At 40.6% G+C, this 21,144-nt stretch overlaps 1 protein-coding gene across 1 annotated transcript in view; it reads left to right on the plus strand.

Moving 5' to 3' along the window:
* Positions 1-1,345: 1,345 nt before the first annotated feature.
* Positions 1,346-21,144, plus strand: part of LOC129697935 (solute carrier family 15 member 1-like) — a 50,428-nt gene continuing 30,629 nt past the window's right edge. The window contains exons 1-5 of the mRNA XM_055636672.1: positions 1,346-1,524; positions 9,658-9,742; positions 10,356-10,497; positions 18,476-18,595; positions 20,517-20,616. Of these exons, the coding sequence (XP_055492647.1) occupies positions 1,435-1,524; positions 9,658-9,742; positions 10,356-10,497; positions 18,476-18,595; positions 20,517-20,616 (537 nt within the window). The 5' untranslated portion in view covers positions 1,346-1,434. The remainder of the gene's footprint in view (positions 1,525-9,657; positions 9,743-10,355; positions 10,498-18,475; positions 18,596-20,516; positions 20,617-21,144) is intronic.

Here is a 21,144-nt window from a genome sequence, read left to right on the forward strand (position 1 = left end):
CAAAAGGACTTGAGTATAGGAGCAGGGAGGTTCTACTGCAGTTGTACAGGGTCTTGGTGAGACCACACCTGGAGTATTGCGTACAGTTTTGGTCTCCAAATCTGAGGAAGGACATTATTGCCATAGAGGGAGTGCAGAGAAGGTTCACCAGACTGATTCCTGGGATGTCAGGACTGTCTTATGAAGAAAGACAGGATAGACTTGGTTTATACTCTCCAGAATTTAGGAGATTGAGGGGTAAGATTATAGAAACTTACAAAATTCTTAAGGGGTTGGACAGGCTAGATGCAGGAAGGTTGCTCCCGATGTTGGGGAAGTCCAGGACAAGGGGTCACAGCTTAAGGATAAGGGGGAAATCCTTTAAAACCGAGATGAGAAGAACTTTTTTCACACAGAGAGTGGTGAATCTCTGGAACTCTCTGCCGCAGAGGGTAGTCGAGGCCAGTTCATTGGCTATATTTAAGAGGGAGTTTAAGAGTGGCCCTTGTGGCTAAGGGGGATCAGAGGGTATGGAGAGAAGGCAGGTACGGGATACTGAGTTGGATGATCAGCCATGATCATATTGAATGGTGGTGCAGGCTCGAAGAGCCGAATGGCCTACACCTGCACCTAATTTCTACGTTTCTATCAACATAATCAAGGACGAGTCTCACCACGGTCACTCCCTCTTCTCCCCTTTCAAGATGCCTGACAGTGCCAACTTGGTATACGTGACAATGAACTAAGCCAAACTAAACTAAATTGTTTCAACAATTAAATCAATGACAGCTAATGTGCAAATCTCTACAGACATGTTGTGGTAAGTGTAACCATTCTGGCCCTCATCCACTGCATCCCTTTGCGTGTGGTCGCGAGAAGCCAGGGTATTCAAACACCAAGTGTCACTACTTGTGAGGTTCTGCCTGTCCCGTAGTAATGTGAAGGATGGTTCAGGCCACAATACTGTGGGAAATTGCATTCATTTGGACTGTGCTATACCTCACGTCACTTAGAGAGAAGTTTGCTGAGAAGAACCTTTGACCACAACTCAAATACTGAGTTGCATGGTCTGCATGGAATCCAAGGGATGATTCTTCCATTCACAGTCAAGGTTCAATGTCAGGAGCCAGAGAATTCAACTTGTAAACTGGAAACAAATTATAAATGGACCAGGTTCAAGGTCAGAACTTTAAAAATTGATTTCCAAGGCTCCAGTTAGTCTCTTCTCAAGATTAGCTTTCCAGAGAGCACCAGGCCACCTTAACCGGTAGCAACATGAAAGGTTGGTGATTTAATTGAAACCCTGCAATTCAAATGATGTGGATTATTTAAATTTTCTGGTTGCCAAACAAGTTTTCTTTTTCTCCTGGCTCACTGTACAATGAGCAAAGCCTCGGCGAATGGGTCACAAATTCTGCTCTTTCTGGAATCAGACAAAATCATCCCCCTTCTACAATGTCTCAACAGGCACTCATTTATCTCTTGTTTCTCAAACTCTCCACAGATGAAGAGAAGGAGCCGGAAAAGCGTCAGAAAAGATCAATGGTGGGTGGCATTCTCCTTATGTTTACTCTTATTTGTGTTCTGATTGTCTTAACCCTTGTTCATTGAGCGCTTCAAAATCATTCATGCTGTGTGACTTGCTGTGGCAGGAAGGATATCTCCTTGATAGCTTTGCCATATGACCCCTTTACAAAGAGCAAACTAGCCGTTGAATTTCACCCTCTATCTGCCTAGGTACTTGTCGACTCTCTGGTACATCTATGTAATTCTATGTCAGAGTGTTTGTTACTGTCGAGGTACTTGTGGAGTTGTAAGGAGCCTCCGGTACTTCTATGTAATATTACAGCAAGTTATAAGAAGCAAGTTCAGAATTAAGGGACAGAAGTTTAGGGGTAATATGAGGGGGAACTTCTTTACGCAGAGAGTGGTGGCAGTGTGGAATGAGCTCCCAGTGGAAGTGGTGGAGGCAGGTTCATTGGTATCATTTAAAAATAAATTGGATAGGCATATGGATGAGAAGGGAATGGAGGGTTATGTATGAGTGCAGGCAGGTGGGACTAAGGGGGAAAAAAAAAATTGTTCGGCATGGACTTGTAGGGCCGAGATGGCCTGTTTCCGTGCTGTAATTGTTATATGGTTATATGGTTATATTATTTCTGGAGACAGCAGTTAATCATTTCAGTATTGTTTTGAACTGTTACTTGATGTGCTTTAGTTATGACGCCTGCCAAGTCACCCATCAAATCACACAGAAGTGTTTGTGCTCCAAGTAAGAAAACACGGTATTATCTGAAATTATACCTTCAGTTATGAGTTGCAGACACCCAAGCCATATATGTATTTTTCTGATGTTATTCCTGAGACTTCAAAACCAAAATGTAAAAATCTGCAAATTTGAGAAAAGACTAGAACCCCCTCAATGGGTCAGGCAGCACCTGTGGGTTGAGAAAACGTGTCCATGTTTCAGGTGGACGATTCTTTGTCAGAACTGGGAAAGATTGAAAACAAGATAGTTTTAAGATGCAGAGAAGATAGGGAGAGAGGGATATAGAGAGAAGGATATACTGTATCTGAGAGAGTGTAGCCAGAGTTATTGTAGTGGGTCAGATGGTCGATGGGTTAATGGGGGCAGATAAACATAGAAACATAGAAAATAGGTGCAGGAGGAGGCCATTCGGCCCTTCGAGTCGGCACTGCCATTCATTGTGATCATGGCTGATCGTCCCCTATCAATAACCCGTGCCTGCCTTCTCCCCATATCCCTTGACTCCACTAGCCCCTAGAGCTCTATCTAACTCTCTCTTAAATCCATCCAGTGATTTGGCCTCCACTGCCCTCTGTGGCAAGGAATTCCATAAATTCACAACTCTCTGGGTGAAAACGTTTTTTCTCACCTCAGTCTTAAATGACCTCCCCTTTATTCTAAGACTGTGGCCCCTGGTTCTGGATTCGCCCAACATTGGGAACATTTTTCCTGCATCTAGCTTGTCCAGTCCTTTTATAATTTTATATGTTTCTATAAGAGACCCCCTCATCCTTCCAAACTCCAGTGAATACAAGCCTAGTCTTTTCAATCTTTCCTCATATGACAGTCCCGCCATCCCAGGGATCAATCTCATGAACCTATGCTGCACTGCCTCAAACACAAGGGTGTCCGTCCTCAAATTAGGAGACCAAAACTGTACACAATACTCCGGATGTGGTCTCACCAGGGCCCTATACAACTGCCGAAGATAAAGGGAGAGAAAATAATCTAAGATATCAAATAAAGGTAGTTAGAGAGTGAGAATACAAAGCAGAAATCATAAAACATTGTGATATGCAGGGCCTTTGTACACACCGTTCATAGACTAGATAACTCCTACCAACTTATCTCTACAACAATCCTGACCTCATCCTATCTCTTCTTCCCTCATCTTCTTTGCAACTTAAAACTAATTTGTCTTCTCTCTTCCCTGTTCAACTTGAAACTCTTTTTATACTTGCTGTGTGACCTGCTGAGGATTGACAGCATTATGTTTTTTATTTCATATTTACTAAGCCTAGAGTTAAGCCAGTGAGCCACATAGGAAGTGAGGACACTGTTGAGATCCAGGAACAAACAATTGGCCTGGTGGTGGGAGTCAGAGGACGGTAGAATTCTTGAGGAACATTTTAAGACTCTTTCCGCCATCTTGGACAAGTTGGGGACAATTTTTTTATTTCAAAATAGACTTTATTCAATTGATAAATATATACAATTCCTGAACCATTCAAACAAACAAAATTCATCCGACATTTTCGGAGACTATACAAGTTTTTTCAGTACAATTTTTTACATTTTTCAAATTTCACCAAACAGTCCCCCACCCGTGCCACTCTGTGGCCCCTGTCCAAGTAATAAATATATACAGTGTTTACAGTGCGAAAATTCCATTTGACATTTTCACTTCCACAAATAATGTCCCCCACCCATGCCACTCATGTGGCCCCCTGGCGTGGGATACCTTCCCTTAATTTAATTTGAGGGGCGTCTCCACCATACCGTGCCCCCTATGTCCAGCAGCGGAAGGACCCTAGACTGTGGCCCTCCCCCACCGAGCCTTGGCGTTGGCTGCACCAAGCTTCAGCGAGTCCCTTAGCACGTACTCCTGCAGTCTGCAGTGGGCCAGTCGGCAACATTCCCTGACGGACATCTCGCTCTGCTGGGTGGTGAGCAACGCTCGGGCAGACCAAAGAGCGTCTTTGACCGAGTTGGTGACCCTCCAGCAGCACTCGATGTCAGTCTCTGAATGTGTCCCTGGGAACAGTCCGTAAATCACAGAGTCCTCTGTGACGGAGCTGTTCGGGATAAATCGTCCCAGGGACCCTTGCATACCTTTCCAGACTCTTTTTGCAAACCCACACTCTGCAAAGAGGTGGGCAACCGTCTCCTCTCCACCGCAACCATCCCGGGGGCAGCGTGAGCTGGTAGTGAGGTTCCGACGGTGCAGGAAGGATCTAACAGAGAGGGCAAGTTGGGGACATGTGACCAGCATTGTGCAAAAGGGACTGATGATCTATATTAACACTTTAGACAGCATGTTGTTGGCATAGTTATGCCCCTGTCCCACTTACGAAACCTGAACGAAAACCTCTGGAGACTTTGCGCCCCACCCAAGGTTTCCGTGCGGTTCCCGGAGGTTTTTGTCAGTCTCCCTACCTGCTTCCACTACCTGCAACCTCCAGCAACCACCTGCAACCTCATACAGGGTCGCAAAGGGTAGTGGTACCATTTAAAATGGAGCTGAGAGAAGATTTGATTGGATGGTAGATCCATTGGAATAACATTTAGTTTAGTTTAGAGATGCTGCACGGAAACAGGCCCTTCGGCCCATCGAGTCCACACTGACCAGAGATCCCCGCACACTAACGCTATCCTACACACATCAGGGACAATTTACAATTATACCAAGCCAATTAACCAACAAATCTACGTTTTTGGAGTGTGGGAAGAAACCCAAGATCTCGTAGAAAACCCACACAGGTCACGTGGAGAATGTACAAACTCTGTACAGACAGTACCCGTAGTCAGGAACGAACCCGGGTCTCTGGCGCAGTAAGGCAACAACTCTACTGCTGCACCACCGTGCTGCCCCTTGAGCATAGTTGCTCTTGATCTACTTATGCACTTTACAGACTGATCTGAGATGATTAAAGCATTTGAAAGGGGTGGAGAGAGTTTCTGGTCTGGGATAATCTTAGACTTGGAGCGTGGAGATGTGAAGCTGTGACACAGCAAGCCCAATCGCCGCCATTTATTAGCCGAGGCTTGAAGTTCGTTTAAGAGTTGAAAATGAGGTTGATGATTTTTTGTTTTTGGGGGGGGGGTTACAAACCTGCGGCAGACAGATGCAGTCAAGATACAAATCAATGGTAAAGTAAAAGAACACCAGAATGTCAGAGGGGAAAACCCCATAATACATAGTGGAATACGAATTTGGAAACAAATAAAAAAAGATTTAACATTTTATAATATACCACTATGCCTTCCCATTGTAAATAATCCTTTGTTCAAATCATCCTTTATGGACAAAGGTTTCACACAATGGAAAAATTATGGAATCAAAAATATTGGACATCTTTATGGGAAAGGCACTTTTCTTTCATTTCAAAAGTTACAACAGAATTATGGACTGCACTCAAATAATTTCTTCAGATATCTACAAATTAGAGATTATGTTAAACCTAATACTCAAGTCTACAGGAGTAGGGAATCAGAAATTCTTGATGAATGTTTGAACAAGCATCCTAATACTGAAAAACTAATAGCTTATATTTATAACACCCTACTAAACAACGAGGTACCACCGACCGAACCATATAGATAAAAATGGGAAAATGAAATAGGTCAACCTATAACGAAAGATATGTGGGACGAAAGTTTACAACAAATATATCAATGTTCATTAAATGCCAGACATACTTTAATACAATTCAAGGTCTTACATAGACTACACTACTCTAAAATAAAACTAAATAGAATCTTCCCACAAATCTCTCCTATTTGTGATAAATGTCTACATCTAGAGGCTAATTTAACACATACGTTTGTAAACTGTATAAAACTTAAACATTTCTGGACATATTTTTTGAAACAATTTCAGAAGTTATTAATACAAAACTGGACCCAGACACAAAATTAATAATACTTGGAATATCAGAACAAAGTTTAACACTCACAACAAACCAAAATAAATTTCCTCGACTACAGTATAATAATTGGGAAAAAATGTATATTAAAATTTTGGAAAGGCCCTACAACCCCCACAATTAAAATGTGGATTACGGAAATGTCGGAGACCCTATACTTAGAAAGAATTAGACTCGTCTTAATGGACAAACAAGATCTTTTCGATAAAATCTGGGCTCCATTCATTAACTATCTGAAGGGATAGATTGGCACAGCACGAGGACCCAACTGAAACTTGAACTCAGGATTAGATGAAAAGCTATATTTTATAATCTACGAACCTATCTCCATTGACGTATTATAGGCAACCCATTCCACCTCTTCCGTTTCTCTGTTTGTTTTAATTTGTAACTTTCTACCCTCTCTTTCTCTCTCTTTCTATAAAAAATAAAAATACTAGCAGAAGTAATTGATAATTGGAAATTTTAACAATGTATGATTGATGTATATGAAAAGTCTTTTTACTATAATATGTAACTATACTTTATAATATGTCTACTTCTAATAAAAAAAAAAAATTTTAATTAAAAAAAATGAATATCAGAGGGGCTGAATGGCCTCCTCCTTTTCCACAGTAATGTCCCTAAACTAATACAGACTGCACCATGAAGAGGGAGAATGAAGAAAGTAACATGGACGCTCTGATAAAAACAATGAAAATCAGCACTCGGGTCGATCTGTGTATAAGGTCAATGATAATAAAAGAGTAGATGTTGGAAATCTACAATAATTTTTTTTTTTTTAAGTGCCAGAAGCAATCAGTTGGTCAGAGTGTGGAAAGAGAAATGATCTTCAGACTGAAACATTAAATGTTCCCCTTTCCACAGAGGCTGTCTGACCTGCTGTGTGTTTCCAGCAATTTCTGGTTATATTATGTTTAAGAAGGAACTGCAGATGCTGGAAAATCGAAGGTAAACAAAAATGTTGGAGAAACTCAGCGGGCGAGGCAGCATCTATGGAGCGAAGGAAATAGGCAGGGGTTCGGCCCGAAATGTTGTCTATTTCCTTCGCTCCATAGATGCTGCCTTACCCGCTGAGTTTCTCCAGCATTTTTGTCTACCTCTGGTTTTATTAAGTTGTTGGTGTACCTTACTGGCTTGCACGTTAATGTGGAGGCTATGTTTGGGTTGCATATTTATGCAGATGCTATGCTTGGATGTCATGTTGATGTATTTTGCTTAACTTTGATTGCAATTACTCCTTTTCCTTGGTTTTCCTAATTTTGTGGGAGGTGAGGACCACACCCCTGACCTACCTTCTTGCAACTCAATCATCATCCCCTCCTCCTCGCTGCCCCTTTCTTTATATTCTTTCCTCTACATGGGCATCACTGATGATGCCAGCATTTATTGTCCTTCCCTCACAACATGAGTGATCAGCCTGGTAACTGAGAGACACAAAATGCTGGAGTAACTCAGCGGGTTAGACAGCATCCCTGGAGAAAAAGGAATAGGCGACGTTTTGGGCTTTCTGCAGACTGAGGGCATTGTTAACTGAGAGCATTGTTGTAGGTCTGCAGTCAATTTTAGAGCAGATCGGGTAAATATAGCAGTGAACTAGATTTCTCTAAGGATAAACGTAAAATGCTGGAGTACCTCAGCAAGTCAGACATCATATCTCGAACAAATGGATAGGTGACGTTTCAAGTTGGAACCCTTCTTCAGAGTGATTGTGGGGAATCTGGCACTGCAATGCTACCTCACCCGCTGAGTTACCCCAGAATTTTGTGTCTATCTTCAGTGTAAACCAACATCTGCAGTTCCTTTATACACACCCAGAAATGATAGACATGTAAATATGATGGAAAAATCTGGTTAACCCCCCACCATTCCCACCTATCCACACTATTCCAGCACTAAAGGGCAGCACAGTGGTGCAGCGGTAGAGTTGCTGCCTTACAGCACCAGAGACCCTGGTTCGATCCTGACTGCGGGTGCTGTCTGTACGGAGTTGTGCTGTCTGTACGGAGTTTCTCCCCGTGACCTGCGTGGCTTATCTCCGATAGACACAAAATGGTGGAGTAACTCGGCAGGACAGGCAGCATCTCTGGAGAGAAAGAATGGGTGACGTTTCACGGTCGAGACCCTTCTTCAGACTGATTATCTCTGGGATCTCCAGTTTCTTCCCACAGTCCAAAGATGTACAGGTTTGTAGGTTAATTGGCTGGGTAAAATAGTAAATTGACCGAGTGTGTAGGATAGCGTTAGTGTGCGGGGATCGTCGGTTGCCATGTACTTGGTGGGCCGAAGGGCCTGTTTGCATGCTGTATCTCTAAACTAAACTAAACTGGACACCTCCGACTTCATCTGACACATTTGAACAGTTGGCTGCGTTGGGCATCCAGTGGACAGTTTATGACCCAGTCCTTCGGCCCTGCGGGTGCACTCATAGTTTGCTCCTCTGATACCAGAATCTTGGGAATAGTTGAATTTCTCACCTGGGAAGTTTACTCTTTTATGACCGGTTCTAGAATTTCTGATCACCTTTCCTGTTCCCGAAATGCTTGAAAACAGACAGAAGTGATGTTTCACAAGACAGTCCCCCGAATCATCAACAGCTCCTTAAGATGGTGGAGGAACAAACCTTGGAACCTTGGAGACAATCAGCCGGCATCACTAAGACAGGTTATGTGGTTCTCAACATCCAGCTGCCCTGTTGCCATGACAACTGCATTTCTGAATTTCTGAACTGTATTTTGGAGGTACAGAGCCTACTTTCGGATCCCTGTTCTTTCTACACAATGCAGGTTATTATCCTGAGAAGTGCAACCATTTTATGTTTTTATTTTAGATTTATAGTATCCACTGTACTATGCCTCGGCAAGAGTCAGGCCCACTCTGTTTCAAGCTGGTAGTCTGTTGGAATAGTGTTTCTCTAACTAAGATTAAATAATGTCGATAAGAACCAATTAATGCTTCAAGTCCTACAGCGGGCGCATGAAGATAAAGCGTTACAGAGAGTAAAGGGCCTGTCCCACTTTCACGACCTAATTCACGACCTCTGCCGAGTTTGCCCTCGACTCATACTCGCAGCATGGTCGTCACGAGGTCGTAGGAGGTCATAGGTAGGTCATGATGCTAGTCACAGGTACTCGTGGTATCAAGTAGGTCGGGCCGTTTTCTAGCCTGATGAAAAATGTCCACGAGTAAAAAAGGTTGTGAAATAGGTCGTGAAAGTGGGACGGGCCCTTTAGATGCATCAAGAGAGAGTTAGATTTAGCTCTTAGGGCTGATGGAATCAAAGACTATGAGAAAAAGCAGGAATGGGTACTGATTTTGGATGATCAGTCAGGATCATATTGAATGGTAATGCTGGCTTGATGGACTGAATGGCCTATTCCTGCACCTATCTTCTATGTTTCTATATTGGGAAGATGTGGGCAGTTTGTCGTTTGTTATTACCCAGTTCCTTGTAACAGCTAGAATATTGAAGATCGGATGTAATTTATCTCTGTTTCCTTTCAGCCACTCATTTTTGGATATCCCATCAGCATAGGCTTCATTATTGTCAATGAATTCTGTGAAAGATTCTCCTACTATGGAATGCGAGGTACCAGCAGATCTGTATTTAAGTCTCATTGAACCAAAATTGTTAACCTTTAATTTTGTCTGTCCTTTCTTGGTTCTGAACTCGGTGGGCTGATGAGGTGACGGGTGATAAGTGTATTGGGTGATGGGTTGTTGGGGACCTTGACTGGATAAGTGAAGATGCTGCCTGTAATCCTTTATCCTGATGCAAAACATCTATACAAAACACGGAGCAACGAACAAGTGATAATAAACAGGTTCAGTAGCACCGTGGCTACATTGTTGAATCAGCACCAGCAACCAGAGTTTGAATCCTAACATAGTAGCTGAGGATCAACAAAAACAGGGGGTGGATGGTAGAGTCTACAAAACACTGTGCAGATTAGGATACAGGCAGCAGGGTTCTGGGTGATACCGAGTTTACAGGCTGGGAGATGGTTTATCGGGACTGAAGCACACAAAGGCAATGAACGAGGCCTTCAACAACTGGTTAACTAAGTGGGATGGCCATGGAGCAGAAAAGCAACAGAGGGCCCACTTTCTGTTGCAGTTCAGTTTCCTATTTTAGAGATGGTGAAATGTCCATGAATAAGTGATGCAGTGACAATTCCCTCCTCTCCGTCTCCTTCACACAGCGGTCCTCGTCATATATTTCCGCTACTTTCTTCTCTGGGATGAGGATCTCTCTACTGCAATATACCACGGCTTTGTTGCGTTGTGCTACCTAGCACCTCTCCTTGGAGCCATCATTGCTGACTCCTGGCTGGGAAAATTCAAGTAGGTTTCTTTAAAAAAATAGTTTTATTTAGTTAATAAACATAGAAAGTCTGGCGATACTACAGCATCTGTGTCAATGTTCTAAAATATATTCCAGCCTTTGTAGGAGCAAGCCCCACATTGTACTATTGTGCAAGTGATCAGTAGATTGTGGGATAATTATCAGCTAGAAGACTGGACTTAACTCCCTTGTTGATCAGGAGCCTGGGGTCTTTGGAGCTATTGGAGAGAGTAGAAGGGGCCTTGATTTGAATTATTGTTCAATAACACATCACCTCTAGCTATGTATTTGAATGGGCATGTGTGTGCATGACAGAATGTGAATTATTGTTTGTGCTTGTGCTGGTGCAAGCTTGTGTATTAATGTGCAAATGTGTTCCTCCTCGTGCTAAATGTTTGTGTGTGACTCTTTGCATCAGAATGTATATGTGCATCAGTCAGAAGTTGCAAATCAACGTGCATGAGTGTGTTTGTGTGTGTGCAATAGCTTGCAGGTGAAAGTGTGAGACTCGGAGTGTATGCCTATGTACGAGATTCAACATGTGTGTCACTCGGATTGTGAGTGAGCTTGTGAGTCAAAGTGTAGAGGCAGGAAACATGTTCCCGATGTTGGGGGAGTCCAGAAACAAGGACCACAGTTTAAAAATAAGGGGTAAACCATTTAGAATGGAGATGGTGAAACACTTTTTCACACAGAATTGTGAGTCTGTGGAATTCTCTGTGTCAGAGGGCGGTGGAGGGTCTCTGGATACTTTCAAGAGAAATCTAGATCGGACTCTTAAAGATAGTGGAGTCAGGGGATATGGGGAGAAGGCAGGAATGGGGCACTGATTGGGTATGATTAGCCATGATCACATTAAATGGCGGTGCTGGCTCGAAGGGCCGAATGGCTTACTCCTACACCTATTGTCTATTGTGTACATGGTTAACATTTGTGTGCATAAGAGTATTTGAGTGTGAAGAGAAGGTGAAGGCATTGATGTGTGAGGGGAGGGGTGCGAGGTGGATATTCACTAAATTATTTGAAGATCATGAAGAAGAATATGTCATAACTTTATGTTATAGGAGCAGAATTGGGCCATTCGGCTCAGCAAGTCTACTCCGCCATTCAATCATGGCTGATCTATCTTTCCTTCTCAACCCCATTCTCCTGTCTTCTCCCGATAACCCCTGACACCCATACTACTCAAAAATCTGTCTATCTCTGCCTTAAAGATTTCAATTGACGGCAAAGGATTCCACAGATTTACCACCCTCTGACTAAAGACATTCCACCTTGTCTCTTTTCTAAATGTAAGTCCTTTTATTCTGAGCCTGTGGCTTCTGGTCCTAGATTCCCTCACTAGTGGAAGCATTCTCTCCACATCTACTCTATCCAGGCATTTCAGTATTCGGTAAGTTTCAATGGGATCCCCCCTACTTGTCAATTAATGGTGGGAGAGTGAAGGAGGGTACTTCACCAATGCATGTGAAGCAACATCAGAGAACAGCTCCAGTCACATACTTGTATCTTTGCTTTTTTATTTTTTTATTATTTAATTTTTATTAGAAGTACGGTAAATTACAATACTACACAACACATAAGTCTTAATACATTTTTTGTACCGCTTCATTTTTTGAGCTTTAAGAAAAAGATAGAAGTAAAGAAAGTAAAGAAAGTGCGCAAGAGTCTTGAAGGTGCAGGAGAGTGTTGAGAAAAGAAAGCCCCTTAGAAAAGAAGTTATAGAAGGAAGTAAAGAAAGAAAGTAGACCCTAGAAAAGAAGGAAAAAGAGAGGAGAAACAATCGCTCTATTATAACATTAAACTCTGCAGAAAGGGGACTACCAACCAAGTCTGTTTTTGTTGTTTTGTGTTTTTTTTACTCCCCGTTGCCAGATCCTGGTACCTTTTATTTATTTATTTATTTATTTATTTTTAAAATTACTATTGCACCTTATGCTTGTAATAGTTCCAAAAACGTAGACCACGTCTTTTGGAAGTGGTCTGCTTTGCTTGCTAAGAGGAATCTCATCTCTTCCAGATGTAGTGTTTCAAACATATTTGATATCCACATTTTTATTGTTGGTGTAGGTGCATTTTTCCAGAATTTAAGTATGAGCTTTTTTCCCATTATTAGCCCGTAATTGAGTAAATTCTTCTGAAACACGTTTAGTTCAGGGTTACCTTCCGATATTCCAAAAATAATCCATTCTGGTTTTGGTACCAGTTTTATTTTAATTAATTTTGTAAAGATGTCAAATATTTCATTCCAGAATTTTTGTATTTTTGTACAAAAAACAAAAGAATGCGCTATGGTAGCTTCTTGACACAGACATTTATCACAGATGGCATTAGGGAAGAGTTTATTTATTTTAGTTTTTGAGTAATATAGTCTATGTAATGTTTTGAATTGGATGAGAGTATGTCGTACGTTGATCGAACATTTATGCACCAGTAATAAGTGATTATCCCAGCTCTCTTTTGAAATTTTTATAGCTAATTCTTGTTCCCAGTCTCTTCTAATTCCATCAGTTGTGGGTATTTCTATGTTTAAGATGATGTTATATAAGTATGATATTAGATTAGCTGATTCCGCCTTTTGTCTTCATTGCTTCATCCAGTAAGTCTGTAGGCATATTATGATAGTCTTTTGTGTATTTTTTCAGATAATCACGAATTTGAAGATATTTAAAATATTGATTATTTTTCAAATTATATTTCAGTTGTAGTTGTTGAAATTTTAGTAAAATTTCCCAATTCATACAGATCTCCGAGCGTTTTGATTCCCATTCTTTCCCATTGTATAAATGATTTGTCTATAATTGATGGTTTAAACGATGGATTATTAACTATTGGTATTAAAAGAGATAGGTTTCTTAATTTTAGATTCTGTTTTATTTGTTTCCATGTTCTAATTGTGCTATGTATAATTGGATTTTTATTATAATTTTTGTTATTCAGATGTATTGGTGAGAGGAGAGTCGCTCCTATATAACACGGAGAGCAGTCCTCTCTTTCCATTACAATCCAGTCCACCTGCTGGGCAGAATTGTCCAGCAGGTGAATCATATTTTTAATATTTACTGCCCAATTATAGTACATAAAGTTAGGGAGCGCTAGACCACCCAACTCTTTTCGTTTATTAAGGTGTGCTCTTTGTATTCTATGGGATTTATAATCCCATATAAAATTTGTAATGTCTGAGTCCAATCTTTTGAAAAACATTTTTGGGAGATATATAGGTATTGATTGAAATAGGTATAGGATTTGTGGTAAAAAGATCATTTTTATAGCGTTTATTCTGCCTATTAGGGACATCGGAAGTGTTTTCCAGAATTTAATCAAATTATTTAGTTTCTTAAGTAAGGGATTATAATTGGCTTTAAACATATCATGGTAGTTTCTAGTAATTTCAATTCCCAAATATTTGAATTTTTCTGTGGCTATTTTAAAGGGGAATTTCCGGAGGTGTGTTGAGTCTTTGGGTTTTATCGACATAATTTCACTTTTGTTCCAGTTTATTCTATATCCTGAGAAGGATCCAAAGTCCTCAATTAAATTTAATATGTTTGGTATACTAATTTGTGGTTTTGTGATGTACAATAGTACATCATCGGCGTATAAAGATATTATGTTATTTGAGTGTTTTGTATTATAACCATAAATATCCGAGTGTGTTCTTATTTTTTCACCAAGGGGTTCAATTACCAAAGCAAATAACAGCGGTGATAGTGAACATCCTTGTCTATTACCCCTTGATAATTCAAATTTCGTGGATAGTATATTATTAGTTAGTATTCTAGCCGTGGGTTTGTTATATAATAATTTTATCCATGCGATGAAGTTCGCTCCCATTTGGAATTTTTGCAATACTTTAATCATATAATCCCATTCTACTTGATCAAAAGCTTTTTCTGCGTCCAGTGAAATGATAGATAACTCTTGGTCATGAGATTTATGTGAATGCATTATGTTAAGCAAGCGTCTCAAATTATTGAATGAGTGTCTCTTAGGTATAAATCCTGTTTGATCCTCATTTATTAATCTACTAACATACCTGCTTAAACTTCTGGCTAGTGTTTTCGCTATTATTTTTTGATCCGTATTTAACAGAGCAATAGCTCTATATGATCCTGGTTCTTCTATATTTTTATCTTTTTTAAGTATTAATGTGATCGTTGATTCTGCTAATGTTTCAGGTAAGCTTTACTCTTTAAAAGCATATGTATACATTTTCTGTAAGCGTGGAGTAACTATGTCGTAAAAGGATTTATAGAATTCATTACTGAATCCGTCTGGTCCTGGTGTTTTTCCGTTCTTAAGTGTGTTTATTGTGTCTTCTATCTCCTTAGAAGTAATTTGTGCTCCCAGTTCCTCTTGTTCCCTCAATTCTAATTGAGGGAGGTTACAATTATCCAGAAATTCTGAAACTTTATTATTGTCTATTGACGTTTTAGATGTATATAGATTCTGGTAAAATTGAGCAAATCTTTTATTGATATCCTTGGGTAGTGTTAATAATTCCCCTCTATCTGATTTAATCTTTAGTATTGCATTCTCTTTTTCCCGTTTTTTCAATTGGCGTGCTAAAAGTTTGTGGGGTTTGTCCCCGAATTCAAAATGTTCTTGTTTTGTAATTTGAAATAGTGTTATAACTTTCTCTGACAATAATTTGTTTAGCTTGAATTTCAATAGTAGAATTTTATTATGTTTATCCATAGTTGAATCTTTAGCATTATCTGTATCTAATTGTTTTATTTGTTCTTCTAAATGTCTTTGTTCATTCTTATTCTTTTTATTTTGAAAAGCTTGAAATGTAATAATGACTCCTCTAATAAATGCTTTGAAGGATTCCCATAATAGCGTGGGGGATATATCTGGTGTATCATTTATCTCAAAAAATAATTTTTTTTTAAATTTGCGAGTTAAACCTCCAGAACGATTTATTCATAAACATTCCTTCTAATTTTAAAACAAAAGTTAACGGAGAGTGGTCTGAGATCGCATTGATGTGGTATTTATGGTTCATAGTATGTGGAATTAATTTTGTATCCACAAGGAAATAGTCTATACGTGAGTATGTTTTGTGTACCGTTGAATAAAACGAATAATCCCTTCCCGTTGGGTTTGCAATCCTCCAAACGTCTGCTATGTTTGTGTTTTTTATATATGTATGTAAGAGTTCACGGGTTTTAGATTTCATATTACCTCTTTTTTTTTGCATCGATTTATCTAGATAAGGGTCTAAAACACAGTTGAAGTCTCCTCCAATTATAACATTTTGATAATTAAATTCTGCAATTATATTCAAAATTTTATTAAAAAATTGAGGATTATCAAAATTGGGCGCATAAATGTTTACCAGCGTAATTGGCGTAGTATTGATCTCTCCTGTTACTATAAGGTATCTCCCTTCCTTGTCTGATATAATATTCTTTGATTTAAATGGTATTCCTTTACGAATAATGATTGCAGTGCCTCTAGATTTGGAAGTGAATGAAGAGTGAAATGTTTGGCCTATCCAGTTCGCCCTCAGTCTTGTCTGATCTTGATGTTTAAGATGCGTTTCTTTTCGAAACAAAATGTCCGTGTTGTATGATTTCAACTGAGCTAGTATCTTGCCCCCTTTAATAGGTTCATTAATACCCCTTATATTCCAACTACATAGTGTGATTCTTCCCATTTTCTTTTGATTGGCTTCATGCATTTTTACCAATTTTAATGACCTTATTTATTGCGGGACATCCATACCTCAGGACTTGGGTTATTTGGGGGGCGTTTATGTTATGGACTTCTTTGCAAGCTCCCTTCTGTGATTTTCCTTGAAAAAAAAACACATAGATGTGACCTATTGTGATTTTCTTTTTAAATAGAACAAGTAAATTTACAGTGTCTGAGTATTCGACACTGTAGTGAGTGGCCCACTCGTCTGTGGGATTCGACATACAGCTTCCGGTGTAGATGTTATGAAGTTAGCCCTGCTGCCTTTATTACCCTAAACCAAGGGGGTCGGTACCATTTCCAAATTAGTTCTATTTCACCCAGTTACACTATATATATATGTTTCATTCCGACTTATCAAATCTAATCATATATTCAATTACATATATTCCTCACTCTTTATCTATTAACTATTTATAATCGGTTTTAGCTTTGTTAATAGTGAGCTGTTCGCTGAAAGGGTTAGGCTCCTGGAACTATACCAGGTGCCTGAGTCTCCTCCCCTCCCCACTCGGGCTGCGAAACACATGAGATTACAGTGTTGTCTGCGTTATATAGCAGGCAACGCATTTTTACAATTTTTACCATTGTATACCTCAAGTCAGTTTCCATTACTATTTCTATATTAGTATTGTTAGTTATTAGTTATTATTAATTCTCTATATTTTGTGAAACTATGTAAGATCGTAAAGAGCCTCTTGTCCTTGTAATGTTTTCCACATTCAGCTCAGCGGATCATCACTCCCCTGTTTATCAGTCTTTCCTCGTTTGAACACAAAGTGTCCTTGAGTTGGATTCCACAATGTCCGAGGGGAGATAATAATGTCTAGACACTTCTCGTGGAAAAGCTGTTGCGTTTAATAATTTTTAAAGATTGGTGTTATTTCTCTTTTCTTCTAATATTCTCATTGGGGGAATAAGAAAGTTAGTTTGTTCATAACGCCCTGGTGCCGTGATTAATCTTCTGTTCCTACGCTGTGAGTTCTGCCACGATTTCTTGAGCATATTTAAGAGATGCTACCGAATTAGTGAATGTTTTTGAAACTCCCTTGAAAGTAATACGCATCCTGGCCGGATAATACACTCCGCATATGACCTCCTTGACACCGTAAAGAGCTTCTCTGGTCTGTGAGAACTTTCTTCTCTTTTGCACAATCTCGTAAGGGTAGTCCCGTAGGAGTTTGATAGAATAATTTCTGTACATCATCTTCTCTCCGTGTTTAATTTTTTTCATCAGCTCTTCCACTGTTGAGATATCCCAAAGTTTGACTATGAGTGGGTAGCCTTGGTCTCCTTGTGATCTTGGTTTAAATCTGGGTAGTCGATGTGCTACTTCAATTACAGGTGCCTCAGGTAGCTTGAGTACGTGTTTGATTAGATTGGGAGTGAACTCACAGGCATTGTCCCCCTCAGCTCCCTCTGTTACTCCACGTATTCGTATATTTTGGCGTCTTGAGCGAGCTTCGAGGTCGACACATTTATCAGAGACTTTTGTCAGTTGGCTCTTGAGGCTGTCTAGTTCTAACTTCATCGCCTGCATATCTCCGGCCATCTGTTCCACAACAACTTCCATATCTTTCACCGCAGTTACATTTGCAGAAACAGTTTCATGCACAGCCTCAAACTTCTTTGTGGACTCTTCCTCCACCTTATTAATTCTCCCCGTTAGTTCTTCGTGCACATCCTCAACTCTGTTTTGCAGAGTGCCAATGCCCTCAAGAATTTTTTGATTACCGGCATTAATGGTTTGCATGTTTTCCATCAAGTTTAAGTTTCCAGCTTCAATGTCATTTTTCAAATCTGTTACCGAGTTCTTTATCTCCTCCATTTCGGTTTTCTCTTTTGTGGCCATCTCAGTCTTAGATCGTGTAGCCATTCCAGAGACCACTCCAGAGGTCAGTTCTGCAGTTTCTTGATGTTTCTGAGTTTTCAGCAGGTGTTTTGTAACTCTCCTCTGTGGGCTCTGACCTGGAGACGTGTTTTTCATATAAAGTGCCTTTCCCTCCGTTAAATTTACGGCGCTTACTGATGACGTCATCAGCACAGCGATCCGGGGCTCCGGTAACTTTTTAAAAACGGTCCCGACCTCCAGACCCGATTTTAACGCGAAAAATCGCAATTATTTCAGCGGAGATAAAAAATTTGCGACTGCTCGTATGGAGGTCTGTCTTCTATGCTCTCACGGATGGTCACCATCACCGCTTCAGGCCTTACAGCGAGCGACAAGGAAGCCCTTGCAATCTCCTCAAATACATTTTTACTTTTTTATTGCAACAGGACTATCTTCTACGTATCTATTCTGTACACCATTGGACAAGTGGTTATATCGATCAGTAGTATTGCAGCCTTATCCGACACTAATGGAGATGGTCACCCAGACAACCTGAGTATGCATATGTGAGTAAACATTTTACACAATACACACAATACACAATACACACAATACAATTTATTTGTCACTTGAACCTCATAGAGGCTCAAATGAAATGTTGTTTCTGCAGTCATACACACATGAAAAAGAAGACCCAAGTCACAAGACCCAAGACCCAATGTTTAAGTTTAAGTTTAAGTTTCAGCGATAAAATTAGAAGCGCACGTTAACAAATCTCTGGGCTCGTCTTGAACCTAAAAAACTAGGGACATTGTTTAAGGGTGACTATTGGATGCTGGTGATCCAAGGAATCTGGATGTTCTCTGACAATGTGTTTGAAATTAGGTACAACGTGTAATGTTGGTCCCTTTTGCAAGGAACAAGAAGTAAAAAGTAGAGAAATTTTGCTTTAAGAAGTTGGTGAGACCACATAAAGCTTTGGTACACAAAAATGCTGGAGAAACTCAGCGGGTGCAGCAGCATCTATGGAGCGAAGGAAATAGGCAACGTTTCGGGCCGAAACCCTTCATCAGACTGATGGGGGGTGAGTCTGAAGAAGGGTTTCGGCCCGAAATGTTGCCTATGGGTTTCGGCCCGAAATGTTGCCTATTTCCTTCGCTCCATAGATGCTGCTGCACCCACAGAGTTTCTCCAGCAATTTTGTGTACCTTCGATTTTCCAGCATCTGCAGTTCCTTCTTAAACACATAATGCTTTGGACTCCTCTTTTAAGGAAACATGTCCTTGTCATGAAGACAGTGCAGAAAAGATTCACTGGATTGATCCCAGATATGAAGGGATTGTCCTACGAATAAATATTAAACATCTTGGATTAAGAGCAGAAAAATGGTCAGCCAGGCAGGCAGCAACTGGAGAGAAAAACAGAGTTAACAACCTGAAATGCTTATTCTGTCTCTCTTTTCACATACACTACCTGAGCTGAGTGTTTTTTAGCATTTCCTGTTGTTATTTCACATTTCCAGGAACTTCAGAATTAAAATAATTGCCATTAAGCAGACTGGAATTTGGAAATATTATACGCGATTGCATTGAAACATACAAGACTGTGGATTCTGCACAGTGGATGCTTGGAAGCCTTTCATTGGCTGGGGTGTTTAGAACTGGGTCTAGGATGATGATGATACATTATTGTCACATGTAGCTAGGTACAGTGAAACAATCTGTTTTTGCATACAATGCACAAAGTATGCAGAGACTGGCGCCGTACCTGGTGCCGACAAAATTACAACGTACCCATTATAGTCCTGATGATACCTCTTTGTTCTCAGCGCCACCCACTCCCGTGCCCCCCCCCCCCCCCCCCCCACCACCGCACAGGATCTCTCTTTGTTATCGGCGGCATTACTTCAGGATTAGAGGATACACGTCCAAAATGGAGACAAGGCGGGATTCCTTCCTTCAAGGGATTGGAAATCTTTGTAATTTGTCATGTGTGGTTGTAGGGGGAGGGGGGAGGTGGGTCATTTAATAGATTCAAAACAAGTGATTTTGGAAATTCGGGGACATTGAGTATTATGGGGATAATAGCATGGCAAAGGCGAGTTGTAGATTGCTAGCCAGCGTCTAAATTACCCCTTGGCGCAGATAGGATGAAAAGTGGAAGTTGTAGGCATGTGAGACAGAATAAGTTGCAGAGAGTCAAGGAAGTAAGAAGAGGGGAGGTCGGACTGATGGAATGACTCCCAGGGGAGTTGGCATGCATTATGCTGGATGACAGACCTGTGTGTTAGAAAAAAAGATAGGATGGTGGAGATGAGGCAAGATCAGATAGACTATGAGCTTGGTGAGACAGCTGTGAGGGGGTGAATGGCCAGCTCTATATCATTGTGTTCTTTGGCTCAGAGGTGAGAATGCAACCTATTAAGCTGCAGCAAACCTCTCCCTCAACACCTGCATGGGTTACAATGCAAGATTCTATTTCTCCCAGAGGGTTGTCGATGCTTGGATTGCTGCTCATTGCTTTGGGAACTGGTGGCATCAAACCATGCGTGTCTGCTTTTGGAGGAGACCAGTTTGAGGACCATCAGGTAAACACACCCATTAAGTTTAAAGTGCATTTTTTTTAAATTTGCTGATAAAGGTACTAAAAAGGTACTAAAAAAATAACTGCTGTAAAATATTTTGGATGGCATTATACAGGTCTTTGGTAATTAGGAAAGTATGAATGTTACAGGACATGTTGTCCCGTGTTGAATGAGGCACTTCATGATGTGCCTTGTTAGTTAGACTTAACCTGCACTCTTCAACTCAAGATAATTTCCCCCTGTTACTCGCTGGGAGACATACTTGGTCAAGAAAGCAATGAGACCAATTGTTTGTCTCCTGATCTTAATGAGATATGAATACTGGGCGGGGACGGGTGGCAGAATTAAATCGTTTGAATTCAAGTCAGATGCAGAGACAATAAAGGGCCTGTCCCACAAGCATGCAACTCCACGTGGCAAGCGCGACCTAACGTGGTCGCTTGAGCCGTACGGCCTCGCGAGGCCGGTCCCACTTCGATCGCCGGAGCTGTATGGAGTTGTGCGGAGCTGGACCCGACATCGCGAGGGGCT

This window comes from Leucoraja erinacea, chromosome 6, assembly GCF_028641065.1.
Source record: "Leucoraja erinacea ecotype New England chromosome 6, Leri_hhj_1, whole genome shotgun sequence".
NCBI lineage: Eukaryota > Metazoa > Chordata > Chondrichthyes > Rajiformes > Rajidae > Leucoraja > Leucoraja erinaceus.